The 16,472-nt window shown below is 31.6% G+C and overlaps 1 protein-coding gene across 1 annotated transcript; it reads left to right on the top strand.

Annotated features, from left to right (window-relative positions):
- Nucleotides 1–490: 490 nt before the first annotated feature.
- Nucleotides 491–16,472, top strand: LOC139502905 (perlucin-like protein). Its single transcript, XM_071292572.1, has 5 exons — nt 491–911; nt 11,627–11,715; nt 13,064–13,157; nt 14,295–14,486; nt 15,513–16,472. The coding sequence occupies exons 1-5, from the start codon at nt 599–601 to the stop codon at nt 15,524–15,526; spliced, it is 702 nt and encodes a 233-aa protein (XP_071148673.1). The 5' UTR covers nt 491–598; the 3' UTR covers nt 15,527–16,472.

Genomic DNA, 16,472 nt, shown 5'->3' with positions numbered 1-16,472 from the left:
CAAAAAACATGGAACAGGAAATATATCTACTTAGATAGACATACCTCAAAAATAATGGTGTATTATATTTTCTGTCATCGGAACTAAATGTTAAATTAAATCTACAAAATAAAATTCAGAAATAAACTGTTCGACCATGTTTATATCCGATTTTATTCTTCTAACATGTATTTTATTTAAATTGGAAACTCAAATGTATAAGATAAAACTCTTATTGCCTATTATTATATATTATGGTATCGTTAAAACTAATAACTAATTATCAAAAAAGAGTCAAATGAATGACTTCAATAAATAAAATAATACATTTAGGTAAAATGATTATACACAGCCGCTTTTTAAAGACCTTTCTTATGAATGTAACTTAATTACGTAATGGAAGAAAACTATAACTGGATAATTCATGTTACATTTCAGCCCCAGAGTATAGATATAGATGATAATGTTCCAATTAATTTTTAATTTCAATAGTGTGTTTCATCAAGTGAATGATTTGTTTTAAAATTATATTTTAAATGTATGCTTTGTAAAATGATGTTCATTCGGAAAGATGTTTAAGTTCCGATCAACATTAGACCCAATCTGAAAATTTCTGACCATGTTGATTTTGCAGACGAACGTTGACTTTTCTATAGTGTTTTTGTGTGTAATGTTTTCAATAGGTATTGTACAAATGAATGTTGTAAAACATAACTTTGATATTACAAAAAACAGAAGAATTCTTCCTAGCAGTACATCAGTCATAAAACAAATAACATTGTCTCCAATAGAGTGTGCGTTATTGTGCTCCTTAGAGGAAACTTGTTGCTACGCTAGTTATGACAGAATTACAAATCACTGCTACTTGGATGGATCTTGTTGCCCACAAAATGAGTCGTCAGTGGATGCACTAATGTTAAAGAAAAATACAGGTAATTTCTTTTTTTTACTTGATTTGGAAACAATTATCATCCGTGTTGTTATACCGGTTGAAATAAATGTAAGTATAAATATTTTAAGAATCCCAGTTTTTGTCTTTTAAATGACTCACGAAATAGAAATAAATTCATTAAACCTCAAATTTTGTAAACTGTTTGAGCCATAAAATAATGCAATACTCAATTTTGAATTATATGAAACCTTTTTTAATATGTTAACTCAATTAAAAAATTACCCTTAGGCTTTTTTTTAAATAAATTACCTCCCTTATTTTTTTACAACTATCTCAGGTTTTATATTTGCAAAAATATTTTAAAATTCTAAATAGAAATGCTTAAAATTTGTCTATTTACAAAGTAGATGTAATTATCATGTTTTCGTAGGAAGATGTCCCTAGTGATGTGCCAGTTCAATCACGTTTAAGATTTTTAATGCAAAATATTTTGATCATTGGAAGCCAGATGTACGTTTTAGTTTAATTAAAATACACTGTAATGTAGGAATATCTAAGACTAAGTGAGCTCGAAGGAATTGTTTTTTGAGTTCCTTTTGTTTGTTGTTTTATTTTTTGCGTTGTTTTATTATCTCAAACACTTAGATAAGCTGTGTAAAAAGGGTTAAACATGTTAAAAGAATAACATTTCTTCATTGTTTTATAAATGCATTAGAGTAATATATGCATACGGTAATTTGTTTATAAATTAACGTCAGTAATACTATTTCGTCGTTTTTAATTGACAATGTTTAATTCTGCCAGATATCAGTTTGTATCTGTTTGATTTTTTGGTAAATACTACAGCAATGTAGTTAAATTTAAATAATCAATTCATATTCATTCAAACATTATACTATTACTTATTCCAAGTGTGAATTAGGAATGATACCTTTGATAAATTTGGCGTTCGTTCGACTATGGGGGATGTGCATGTAAGTCCACAGCCACGTCCGGTCAAACTGGGATGGAAAATCCGATGTCTCTTTTAAAGAAAGTGTCATTATCTTGCCGTATTGAAAACCTTCAAACCATGTTGTTAAGGGTCCACAGGTGGCCTGATGCAATGTTAATTGTCATTATATCCAATATACAAATGTATCTTCCTTTTTAAATGGCAATGCAGAATCTACATACCTTAATCATTGAAGTTCGCTATTACACGACCTGTTGTAGTTATTAATGATTTGCTTTTTTTCCTGAACATGCATTTAGTATTTGCCTGTGGGCGTTAAACAGCCGACAATAGATCATTATCGTTTATTGCTGAAAAATATTGAATTGTACCAGACACTGGACTGAACTCTCCTCTTAAACGTCTTGTACTACGAACAATTTGTTTGCCTCATACCCAAACTTGATACCTCAAAATTTTCCTAAATAATACACCAAGACAAAATTTAAACGTCCATATGAATAAAACAGAAGTAAATCGGTGTTCAAATTTCGGAAAATCAACTATAAAGAGATAACCCATGGTTACAAAGCCAATCTGAAGGAATCAATGAAATCCGAAATAAAAAAAAAACAACATGTGAGCCCTTAAGTTAAGCGTTTTCTGCATTTATACAGCGCCCATCATATACAAAATTATTAGTTTTCTCGTTTGAATTGGTTTATATTTTGTGATTTCGGGGCCTTGTATAGCAGTTGAAGGTCGTACTGTGACCTTTCCCTGTTAATTTCGTTGTCATTTGGTCATTTGGTCACCTGTGAAGAGTTGTCTTATTGGCATATATTTATAAAGTAAAACTGGTATTCTTTAAAAAAAATTATATCAGAGACAAATTAAAGCTGCCATATATGACTTCAACAAACTAGTTAATTTTACATTTGTCGTTAAACATCTTATACTAGACACAACTAGCACTATATTCTCATTTTCTGATAAAGTAAGAATATAAATACATAAAATAGTTTAAGCAAAATGTACATGTAAAAAGACAGAACGATTTGATCACGTGGGAAAACCAATCACTTGACAATTCAATCTTTAAAAAATGTCAAACATTAAACTTAATATAGGATATCATACTCAGGGTTTCCGCTGGCCGAAAAAATAATAATTGTGGCGATAAAAATTCGTCATTTGCGAAAGAATTTGGCGAAAGAAATATATAAACCGATTTATTTTCCTCCATCTTGTTTATTTACTTTTTTTCGAGTTTCTCGGACTTTAACCGATCAGACAATACTCGGAATTCACCTTGACCTCATTAAGATTTAGACAGAAAATCAATAATCAGCTGATTGCATTTTATAGCTATCGACAACAAAGGACTAATTAATAAAGGTGTTGATTGAATTGTTTCACAAAATTATATGGTCAAATGGTTTCCGCTATAAATGTCACATACAGAATTTATTTACATCTTTGCAACGCACGTATTTGAAGCAAACTTTTGACATCTCTCCCTTTAAAGATAGTTTTGAAAAGAAAGCTGTTGTTGTGACGAAAATTGTTCAAACTTTGAATCTTTTATCCTTTGACTTTAATAAAGTCGTTTGAGTGACACATGCACGTGTTTCAAGCATAGTTGTACGTCTCAACTTTTTCATTTACGATGGTCAAGAAAAGAAAACTGTCGTTATGAAAAAATCTATCCAAAAGGCTGGGAACAACCCCTCGAATGAGAGTAACCCTTCAATGTAATGACTACACATGAAATGAGGGATCAATTTCATGTGATAAAAGCTTTTGTTTTGTTGTAAAAATTACTTCTTAGTACAAAAGGGCACAACAGGCAAAATATATTTATGTTACTTGGCGAAAAAAATAATAAAGTGGCGAAAAATATATTGTTTTGGCGAAAGAGGTGGCGAAAAAAATAATTGACCCAGGGGAAACCCTGATCATACTTATATTTTTTTGCTATCTATATTAATATTACATTTGGAATAAATGTTACGTGTATGTGTGTGCATATATCAAATATATTATGTATATTCCACCCAATTAGTGTGTGTAGGAATTTATCAAAGTACTAATTATTGTTATTGTCAGTAATGTGTATACTTCTTGTTTACCCTAGGGCCTCTGTTTCAAAATAAAATATATTATTGATCGATTTCTTATTTCTCGGGTTTTCTTCTTGATAAATTGAATCTGGAACGGAGATTCAATGGCTTAACTTAAACATATTGCCTTCATCTTGTCAAAACTTTCCAGTTCTCTTTCAATAAATGGCAATTGATCTTTTGGGATCCAATGTCTAATTTTGTTTAGACTAGAGGCTCTAAGAAGCCTATGTCGCTCAACTGATATTTTTTTTTACAATTTATGCATAGATTAATGCAACCATTATACTTTTGCTTTAGTTTCAGAGTTAAAGGCCAACAACTTTACCCTTATATTCCATTTTAGCCATGTTCGTCAGGTTGTTTGAAAAGCAGGGTCACCAGACACATAATTTATTAGGTACCTTAATGATGATTGAGGCCAAGTTTGGTTGTCTCAGTTGTTTTAGAGGGTAATACTTTTGTAAAAGAAAACAGAAATTTACAAACATTGTTAAAAATTGACTTTTAAGACCAACAACTCTTTATGGTGTCAACTGACAATTTTAGTCATGCTGACTTATTTGTAGATATTTCTTTGCGGAACAGTATTGCTGTTTACAGTTTATCTCTATTTATAATAATATTCAAGATAACCAAAAACTGCAAAGTTTTCTTAAAATTACCAATTCAGGGACAGCAACCTTACAAGAGGTTTTCTGATTCGTCATAGAATAGGACAGATAGGTTTTAACCTGATAAACATTTATACAGATTCTCAAATTTGCTTCCATGCTTTAGTTTCAGAGATATAAGCCAAAAACTGTATTTGACCACTTTGTTTTATTTTTTGCCATGTCGGCCATGTCGGTTGCCGAGCGTGGTCATCGGACACATTTTAAAAACAATATCCCTTAATGATGATTGAGATCAAGTTTGATTAAATTTGCTTCAGTAGCTAGTTTCAGAGGGGAATATTTGTGTATGATTTTTCCGATTTATTTTTTGAAACAATAACAACTCAAGGAGTTCAATTGACCATTGTATTTATAGATCTTACTTGGCTGAACATTATTGGTGTTGACAGTGTATCTCATCTTTAACATTATTCAAGATAACACAAACACAAGGGACAGCAACCAAACAATGTTTTGTCCGATTTGTCTGAAAATTTCAGGGCAGATAGATTTTGAACAATTTTACCTCAGTCAAATTTGCTCTAAATGCTCTTGTTTCAGAAATATAATCCAAATACTACATTTTACCTCTTTGTTCTTTTTTGCCGTGTCGTCAATCTTGGTTGGTTGGCGGTGTTATTGGACACATCTTTAAAAGTAGAAACCCAAGTGATAATTGTGGCTAAGTTTGGTTAAGTTTGGCCCAGTAGTTTCAGAGGATTTTTGTTAAGGGTTACGACGACGGACGACGGAAGCCAAGTGATGAGCCCAAAATTGAACAACCACTTTGAAACCATAGTGGTTCGGTTTGTTCTGTTAAGACATTCCAATGTGGTATTGAATATATACCACTTATCAATCTCAAAGTATTAAGATGTTGACCGATGTATTGTCAATTGGTGGTTATAGTGAAAACAATATTGACCTATAAGATGCAATACTGCGATATTGTAAAGATGATGGATAAATGGTTATCCCTTTATTTCATCACCAATTTAACTTTTTGAATTGTAATCTTGTTTATACCATATCTCGAGTATACCCTGATTAGCTTTCTAGTGTCTCGTGAAAAGCCGGGTTATAAGCAGCCATTCTGTTTATGTGAACATTTCGACCAATATATTCTTCCGAATTACTATTATGCGAGCTGCCCTAGAAACTCTTTTGTGTTTGATGGTCATTTGCTACAAGTCGCAAGTTTTGTAACATAATCATATTGCGCTGTTGCCCCCTCTGTTGTTTACATGTTGAACTACTGTTGTCTTTTCGCCTATGATCAGAAAATGTTGCCATCGATACTTAGGTACAAAAGGTCTAACTTTGTGAAGTACTGCTTCTAACGCTAGAAGAATGATGCAAAACAATTGTTGGGTTTTTGTCAATGTGCCAAGAAAAACGCAACATTTTTGTGACCCAAACAACCTATCTTCACTAGATACTCGTTTAGGTTTTAAGTGAATACAGTCCTTGGATGGTGTAAACTTCCCACTAACACCATACACCATTACACCATACACCATACACCATTACACCTTACACCATGTACCATTACACCATACACGTTACACCGATGCCCCATAGACCTTACACATTACACCATACACCATTCCTCATTATATCTACACGAATCAAAATAACCCATAATGCAATTAAATTTCAAATATTAAGATTATTATTATTGTTTATGTTTACAATACGAAAAAATAAAACAAAAAGAACTTCGTTTTCAACCAATGAAATGTCGCACACCATCATTCACAACATTACCGATCGCACGTTACGCAATCACACAATTCCTCAAACACCATTACACCATTCCCCTTACGCCATACACCATAGCACCATACACCTTACACCATTACACCATATGCCATACACCATTACACCATACACGTTTTTGGGGAAGTCTACACCATCCAAGGGCTGTAACTAGTCAAGTCACCAGTTTTACTCGGAACTTGATAAGGCATACTGTAAAAGAAACTTTCCTTTCTAAAACACCTAAAGTATGGAACCAGGCAAAATGTGAAAGAGACAAAAAAAAACCAACATAACACAACAAACACATCAAAAACATAATTCTGTCTTATTTCAAAGAGAAAAATTCGCGCATAGAGACAGGATTTATCTGACCCTTCATACTGATTCATTAAATTTTGGAAAGACAGCATATTTCATGAGTAAGATGGGAATACTACCTTATTTTACCTGTCCAATTGCAAATATATATAAAAATCTGTTGACATATAAAAAAGAAGATGTGGTATGATTGCCAATGAGACAACTGTCCACAAGAGACCAAAATGACACAGAAATTAACACCTATAGGTCATCGTACGGCCTTCAACAATGAGCAAAGCCCATAGCGCATACTCAGCTATAAAAGGCCCCGAAATGACAATGTAAAACCATTCAAACATGTCTTCTTAAAAAATCAATAGAAGCATAACAAAACCGAGTGTAAAAAATTTGGATGCACTTATCATCAGTGTTTATACTTGCTATATATATATCCATACTTCTCTTAAGTCCTAAAATTACAGATGTCCTAAAGAAAATAATTGTTTTTGATAGTTTTAAGAGGACAGTTAAGACAAAGGTTTTATTTCCGGTTTTACAAGTTCATACGCCTAATCGAAGGTTATTAATTTGACTCGATAAGGAATACTATTGCCAAAAAATAATAATACTGGTCTCTTTATTCAACAAACGTATACAAATTTGTATGCAATTTATTTACACTCAGAGAAAACACTCTTGAAATCAGGTTTAATTTCGCTTATTTTTTAATAAAGCAAGCATGTCTCAACAGAAAAAAAATGATGTATTAAATGATAGTATCCGAACTTAATCTACCAGTTAACTATTTTCAAAATTCAAATTTCAAATTACTTTACTAATTTTAACATGTATTTCATCAAATCCCTTGAGAAATTAAAAGGCATTTTACAAGTGCCTCATGCGATTTCATTTTCACATACCATATCCTAATAAAGTTGAAACGATAGAACAGTCTACAATTTGACAATTAGCATGCTTTGTTCAAGTTTTACAATTGGAAAATTGGTTTTATTAAACTATTAATGATTCAAACAAACATTGACAATTTCTATATGATTGACGCGATCTTTAACAAATTGGTCCTATATTTTTTTTTTTAAATATTCGTGTTAATTAATCTGATATTCCCATAAGCGCTTCAACTCATTTGCTTATGAAACATTTTGTTCTTATAATAACTCACTTATTTATACAAAGCTGTGTTAGCTAACAAGTTGATCTGAAAGAGACTTTTTGACTAATTACAAATCAATATATTCCTCGGTGATTTATTTTCGTACAGGGAATTATTACATATAGATAAAAAGATATGTTTCATGGTGTACTTACTTCATGTTGGTCGCAATATAAAAGGTTTCGTCATAATATATTATTTACAAACTATTTTATCAACTGTAACAACATCAAAGGACCACACATGCATCTCGTCATTAATTTGTCCTTCTCATTGATTTCAACATTTTATCAGTTCAATTAAAGATTTCAACAAGTATTATTTTTAAAATACATCGTAAAATATATGATAAAAAATTAAAGGCAAACTATAGAGCCAGTGTGTAAAGAAGTATACAAGACTACATATACCATTTAAGTATTATAGAAAACTCGCCTAATATAAAACATAACTTTTTTTTATATTATTACAGTATATACATTTTAACTTCTATTCATCGTAAGTGAACAAGCTTTGTCAAAGCTACGAATCATATTCATATAGATATAATAAGGAGTGCCAATGACACAAATCTCCCATCTAAATACATCTTGTGAAGGTCAACAACTATCTCTGAATAAATTCATCATATACGCACGTTTCGACTTCAAATGACTCACTATTGACACTTGAATAAAACACTTTTTTATAGACATACAATAGCTATCAAAATGTTGCTTTGTCAATGTTGTTTTCCCTGAAATCGTTAACAATTGGACACGCTAAAACATATGTATTAACTTACTTATTTAAACGGTAACTGAATCTCCTTAGATATTTTCGTTTAATATCCCTTTCACAAATGTTAATGGTAACACTGTATATTGTATATCGAGATTTGGCGATGAAATTGCTTTTTGTAAATGGCATGAAAAGATTCTGTTGTTGGTCACTAGTTTTTTTTTTGGTGAATTATAGACTGCGTGTTTCTCTTTCGAATGTTGCCATGGCGTTGTCAGCTTGTCTTTGACTATTAAGTGCAGTATTGCAGAGCATGTATGGAACGGATATGAACTCTGCGCCGGAGATTGGTTCAATTGGTGTCCATAGATTATGTCTGTCATATCTGTTTTGTCCGAGCGTTCACATCGAAAATTCCATACTTAAATGTTAAACAATAGAGAGAATTCTATTTTCCTATTGTTATTAAAAATGTGGGACGGTGACATTCTTTTGACAATTATATGTTTCTTAATTATTTTAATACCTCTCTATACATGGTGTATGTTATGATGTTTAAGATTACATTACTTGATGTTCTGAAATTGATCCTATTTCTAATACCTTTTTTAAAATAATCAAATCTTTTTAGTGCATTGGTTACAATGAATAGCCTTGTTAACCCAGTGAAATAAAACCGATAATTTCACTCCTCTGACGTCATACAACAACATGTGTTGTCAAAACGTCGTCGCTGGTGTCGCTTCAAATGATTAACCAAACCACTTAAATTTCTGATATCATGGTTAATGTGTTTGAATATTCCACATCCACGATCTCTGAATATTAAAAGTTTGGCGGAAAACGTTGATGCAAACAATGGTTTGTATGCTTATATGTAGAGATGAATTACAATCGTTATAGGCAACAAGAAATCAAATCATGACCAAATAAACCAGCCTTTGTCCATATCACAAATCTTTACTCTACTGAAGTGGCATTGCTAGCTCGAACAAAACTATTTACGTCTGTAAAGACTTTTAAAGAACACAAACACAAACCTTGTTGTTAAAATGCCTGTTATATAACTATAACATCAAATATCATAGTCTTATGGTAGATGTCAACATCAGACTATGATATTATTTCTAGACACCAACTTAAAAATACTATTGAAAAAAATAGGAAAAAAGAGTTCCTCAAACATGTCAAAGTAAATATAAAAGAGAAGATGTGGTATGATTGCCAATGAGACAAGTGTTCACAAGAGACAAAATGACAAGAAATTAACCACTTTAGGTCACTGTACGGCCTTCAACAATGAGCAAAGCCAAAACCGCAGAGTCAGCTATAAAAGGCCCCGAAATGACAATGTAAACCAATTCAAACGAGAAAACTAACGGCCTTATTTATGTACAAGAAATGAACGAAAAGCAAATATGTAACACATGAACAAACGACAACCACTGAATTACAGGCTCCTTACTTGGGAAAGGCACATACAAACATAAGCATGGTAATGTGATTGACTATCAAAACAAACCACTTATACGTTTGGATTATTTTTCTCTTGTCGTTTATCCTTACTTTGATTAATTGTAATACTTTTGTTCATATTGAGAGACGTGACAAACGATGCAGGTATCACTATGACTGCTGCTATAGGCCCATTCTTTAACGTGTTGGTATTTAGTGCATTTTTTTTTTATCTTAATGCGCGCAATTGTTGTTTAACATAGTTGATAGATTGTGTATAAGATGCGTGAAGATACTGCAAGTATCTCGAATCAATGATATTGACTATGAAAAATGCTTTAGATAAGAATCGGTCAAACCATTTTCCATAAATATAATTGAATGCAAGTATAACATAATGTTACCAATATATTGAAAGAGGGACGAAAGATACCAAAGGGACAGTCAAACTCATAAATCTAAAACAAACTGACAACGCCATGGCTAAAAATGATAGGGCAACATATGTCGGTCGGATTTGAAAATATCAGTCACATGTTTTATAACTAAAAACATTTTACTTAAAAAATGAATTTGATCAGAATAACCACAGACAAATAAGTATGAAAAAGAGAAATATCATAGTTATCTTAAACTAAATGCTTTTAATTTAAAGTTGTTTGAGCAGTCATGTTATACATTCCAAAAAAACCTTTTACCTGATAGAGCGCATGGTCACTGCCGGCATTGCCGACACTCCCGGTTTTTAGTGGAGTTCGTGTTGTTTCTTAATTATTATTTATAACTGTTGATGTAAGTTTACCTTTGGTTTTGTGAGTCTTTGTTTACTCCTTGGTTTTGATTGTTATTGTTTTGCAGTAGAACTATGTATCCATAACATACAACCCTACTACTACATTTATGACTTATGAAACAAATGAAAAAATACTGTCATATTTCTGAAGTATTATCTGTATTACCTTTCAAAGAAAATGGCGGATTAAACATGGTTTTATAGCTATCTTAACCTCTCACTTGTATGACATTCTAATAAACATAATAAGTACAATTTTCAAAAATTCGGGCACATAAGTTAACATTGTTTTGTAAATTTAATCACTAAACAAACAAATGACTATTCCAACAACGAAAAACAAATGAGGTTGATCTCTATTTAAGCTTGAAAATTATTCTAAACTTAATGATCACCGCGTCGAACGCCGTTAGACATTAAGCACTAGTAAGAAAAAGTTTACAATTTTCTTCTATTCCTTTTTTAGAACATTCAGTACCAATTTGAAAGTCCTGTACCTATCACTAAATAAAAGTTCATATTCCTAGTGCTTTTCTAGTTTAATCACTTCTAAATTCTTTTTGCTAAGAATATGGAAAATTGGAGGCAAGGTCTTCGTTTTAGTTTAATCAAAACACACTTAAGTGTATAAATAGTAAATTAACTTGTTTTCAGGAACTTAGAATTTTAGTTACTTACAATAGGGGCGAAATGACATATAAGATACATGTCTTCTATTCATCCTATATAAAAGTAGATAAACGGCTGACGTAATCTCTGAAATTATCGAACGAATATTTGAGAAACAATGTTTTGTAATTTGATCAATATTCTCTAAATATTTTATTTTTTACTTTCAGTTTCATTATCATGTCCAACAAGATGGTTAAAATACGAGAATAAATGTTTCTACTTTAGTGGAGGGAGAAAAACTTGGAACGAAGCTAGGGTAAGGATGCCGTTTTTAATGGACTTGTTAATTTGCTACTGACATGGTAATATCCCATATAACAATGATATTTTAAAAGAGGTGAAAATTGTTGTTTAGTTTATAAAAAAAACATTAAAGATATGACACTTATATTCGTCAGTCATGCATACAAATTCGTTATTTAATGTGTAGTCTATACTGTAGTAAGTAAACCTGTAACCCAATACAGCGCATTCCATTGAGTGTGTCGACTATTCTATTCTTAAAGTAGGGTAATTTACCTAACCTAACAATGACATCACGGTTCAGCTAACAAGCAAGCTAACCAAAGATATTACCTTTGGCTTCACACTCAATGGAATCTGCTGTAATGTTATATGTTTTAATGTTTGCCTACCAGTGATGAGACGAATAAGCAAAATATAAAAAAATGGCTAAGGGAGCTACCATTTGATTTTTATGGGGGGTGGCTAGGATGAAATTTGAAAAAAATAGGCAGGACAGTTTTGAGTTAAAAAAAAGGCAGGATGAGACACTTTGCAAAAAAAAAGGCAGGATGACAATTTAAGTAAAAAAAGTCAGGATAAACTAATAAAAAAAGGCAGGACCGAATAGAGTGAAAAATAAAAAGGCAGGACAGAGATTACAACTAAAAAAAAAAATGCAGGACAACATTTTTCATCCTAGCCCCCATAAAAATCAAATGGTAGCACCCTAATATAAACATGATCAACATGCTCTCTTCTATATCTGTCGATTACGATTTCACAAAAAGAACATTTGACTTAGTTTTCAATTTGATTTCAATATTTTGATCCAATGATTTCATTCTTAACCTTGGATCCCGTGGAAAAATACAAATATTTTAAGACAAAAGTCGTATATTGAACCAGATTAATTTTAATAATAGACCAAATCAAAACTAGGATCATTTTATATGTTTTATCGAATTGAAAAGCATCAACACTCTTCTGTCCATTTGCGACTAGCAGAAACATCTTTTGTGTTTCAGATAACTGTATTTAAAAGTAAACTGAATGAAGGTTGTATATACACTGATTACATTGTAGTATGTTAACATGCATTTACCTTTTCACCTTAGCATATTTCATGTAATTTCCAACGTATATTCAAAATTTTATCAATAGTATAGGAAAACATAAAATGTATCTAGAGAACTGTAGAAACTACAAGAAAATCCAGTTTGGATCCAAACTTCACGTATACAATGCATTTAAGTGTTTTATATTTTATAGTTTTGCATGTTTATTTAAGGCATATAAATTATAGTTATTACATGAAATAAGTCGAAATGAATTAATTACCAGTGGAATATAGTAAAACCATTTGATGTTTGTTATTATAGTTGACGTGCAAGTATGATGGAAGCAGGCTAGTAGAAGTCGGTTCTAGTTGTGAAAACGACTTTTTAAAGATGACAGCAATTGCATATGGTCAAAGTATGTATATTAAAAAAGAGGGGCGAAAGATACCAGAAGGACAGTCAAACCCATAGATCGAAAATAAACTGACAATTCCATGTCTAAAAAGAAAATAAACCAGTCAAATAATTGTACACAAGACACAACACATAGAAAACTAAAGAATGAGCATCACGAACCATACCAAAAATTGGGGGTACAATGGACATATCCAACATGATATTTTCTAATATAAATGTATATGTACTGCAACTTTATGTTTATGCAAATCAGAAAAGAAAGTTACGATAACTGTATTAATTTTATCATATACAGTAAGACCATTCACGATTTGTTAGATTTGAATAAATGTAATTTTATTTGGTCAAATTAACTAAACATTGTCCTTTCTTTTTTAAAGCTACAACAATTTTGGTGTAAGGAGCATTTATAAATACGAATAAATCATGCACATCATCAAGTTAATTTTCTAAACATGGTGTCAAAATACGAAGTTTGATAATTCTTCAGGTATTCAAACGCTAATATAAATAATACGCATAGACTTATATTATTGTGGATAATTATTGCTTATGGGTTACAAAATAGACACTGCAATTCCCAATAGGTTTAGCTCCCTTTGCGGCTAAAACTGAGTCCCTGTTACTAGGACGTTTCATGCAAAATATATCCAAAAACAGACAGTTGATATACACTTATATTGTATTTAAAGGTCAAAATATAGGGCTATGTGGCATATTTTTAACATTGATATGCCCTGAACTTCGAAGAGTTCAAATCAAAGTTCCATACTATCCTTACCTTGACTTTTGGACCTCATAGTCATTGAATTTTAGGTGCTACCAATTTATTTGTATACTGGTAACTATTTCAAGTTTTGTCTCTACTAGATGAAACACAGAGCTCAGATCTTTAAAGCAATATGTAAACAAATAAACATATCTATGCATATTGTTTATCTCCTCAAAATAGGCATGGCTTGCGAAACAGCTATACAAAATGCAACCTATAGGAATACCATGCAAAACTAGCACTGGATTTTACTTGACCACGTTTACCATATTTAAGTTGCATCTGTTATAATCTACATTACTCCAATAACTTGAAGATAATTTGTTCTTTTCTACATGCATTAACTTTAAATAATTATTGTAGTGTACTGGCTAGGTGGGAGTGACATACAAAATGAAGGTTCTTGGATTTGGGCCAGTAGCCTGACACAATTTACATTTACTGATTGGTCTCCAACAGAACCAAGTAACGGGACAGGAGAAAATTGCGTACGCATGTGGTCCATATGGATGGATACTCCATGTAACAGAAATGTGAGATTCATTTGTGAAAAAAGTAAGTTTTTATTTATTTTGTAGTCAATTAAACATTTATCCTGAAACATGCAAGACTTTAAAAATGTGAGTACGTGGGTAAATAATTTCTATGACAGTACATCTGAGATAAGGAAACTAGCACCTCTTTAAGATCTGTAGTCGATGCTCAATCAATGTTTCACAATGTTTGATGATAAAATATGCAAAAGATATTTTTTTTAATAAATTACTAAAACGAGTATCGTGTAACATATACTCGTCCATAACACTTAAGAATAACACGCAGAGTTCAGTTTGATTTGTATTTTGTATACATGTACCATTGTTTGTCTCTTGTTTTCTATTCTTTTATTTTTTCATGCCGTTATCAGTTCATTTTCGAATTATGATTTTTATATGTCACTTTGGTGTCATTTTCGTCGCTTTATTTAGCCAAAATGTTTATGGTTCTCGAAAAGTACTCGCTAAATAGCTGATCACCACATTATGTTTCACAGAATGTATAAATGAGGTTAAGAGGCCAGCTGAAGGACGCCTCCGGGTGCGAGAGTTTCTCGCTACATTGAAGACTCATTGGTTACCTTCGGCTGTTATCTGCTCTCTTGTCGGGTTGTTGTCGCTTTGACACAGACTTTAAAATGCTTGTTATTTTAAAACAGTAGTCAACATTATTAAGAACACTGATTATCATCTAAAATGTATAAACTTTTATCAGCTCTTTAAAGTTGAAATCTGGCTTTCGGGTTTTCCTATATTTTGGCATCCACATTTGTAGCACGACTAAAACATATACATGGATATTGTAAAATGTGCGTCTGACGTTGTGCATAGATAACTTTTATACTATTATATACTACAACTTGGTCAATACCCTTATTTCAAAAAGCTTAATGTACCAAGTGAGGAATATTTCAGTTGTTGTCCATTCATTTGATGTGTGTTTTTCATTTGATTTTACCATTTGATCAGGGATTTTCCGTTTTTTTATATGTTTCTTTCCTTATACTTATTTAATTCTAATCTTTCAATACATTTTTTATTTTAGGGTTGAGTAATTGAATTGGAAAAGATAAGACCTAGCAGTAAACATATTTTGAATGTCATTAAATTAGTTGTGATGTCAGGAAGAATGTAATGCATATTTTTTTTAACATTGCTGTCATTGTTTGTTGTTTGCGTTGAATGAGACTCATCAGTAATGTTATCATCATTACATTCATGAAATCAGACCATTATTTTTTACATAACCAATGGTGAAGATTAAACAATTTTCTAGTTCTACGATTGGATGTATGTAGTTTTGTCAGGTCCAGTGAACTTAAGTTGGATGGCTAGTTTAAATGCAAACACTTGAACCTCGTTTCATTTTATTTCAAATCATCAAAGCCATATACTGGGGCTCACCTGTTACCGAAGAAGGTTATGTAAAGGGTGTTAACTTTAGTTTCCTATGTTTTTTGGGGGGAAGGTGTATTGTTTCTGTTTCATTCGAATACAATAATGAATTCTTTGTTGAATTAATGATCAGAAAATATAGGGTATGTTACATATAATGATAACAAATAGATGTATCAACTGAAATAGAAATAATGATCAAGCTTATATGGGGTTCGTGTTGTTCGTGTTGTTTATTCTTTAGTTTTCTATGTTGTGTCATGTTTACTATTGTTTGTCTGTTTGTCTTTTTTATTTTTAGCCATGGCGTTGTCAGTCCATTTTCGATTTATGAGTTTGACTGTCCCTCTGGTATCTTTCGTCCCTCTTTTATAATCATATGGATTTGACAAATAGCTGTTTCGTTCTTTATGTTGTGTGTCTTAAAACGTTACCCACCATTTTGCTCTATTCTGAATACATTAGGCTCATAAAAATGTCGTAAACAAACTCATGTTACCCGTTTGACAGTTTTATTCTGTTCAAGTAGCATTTTTTACTGCTTAAGACGTTGTTCATTGAAGTAGCATCCGTTTTTTTTTCAATTTGCACTATCATTTGTCTATTTATG

Source organism: Mytilus edulis, chromosome 14 (genome assembly GCF_963676685.1).
Source record: "Mytilus edulis chromosome 14, xbMytEdul2.2, whole genome shotgun sequence".
Lineage (NCBI taxonomy): Eukaryota > Metazoa > Mollusca > Bivalvia > Mytilida > Mytilidae > Mytilus > Mytilus edulis.
The sequence above is the reverse complement of the archived record's forward strand: the minus strand, read 5'-3'. Positions and strand labels throughout refer to the sequence as shown.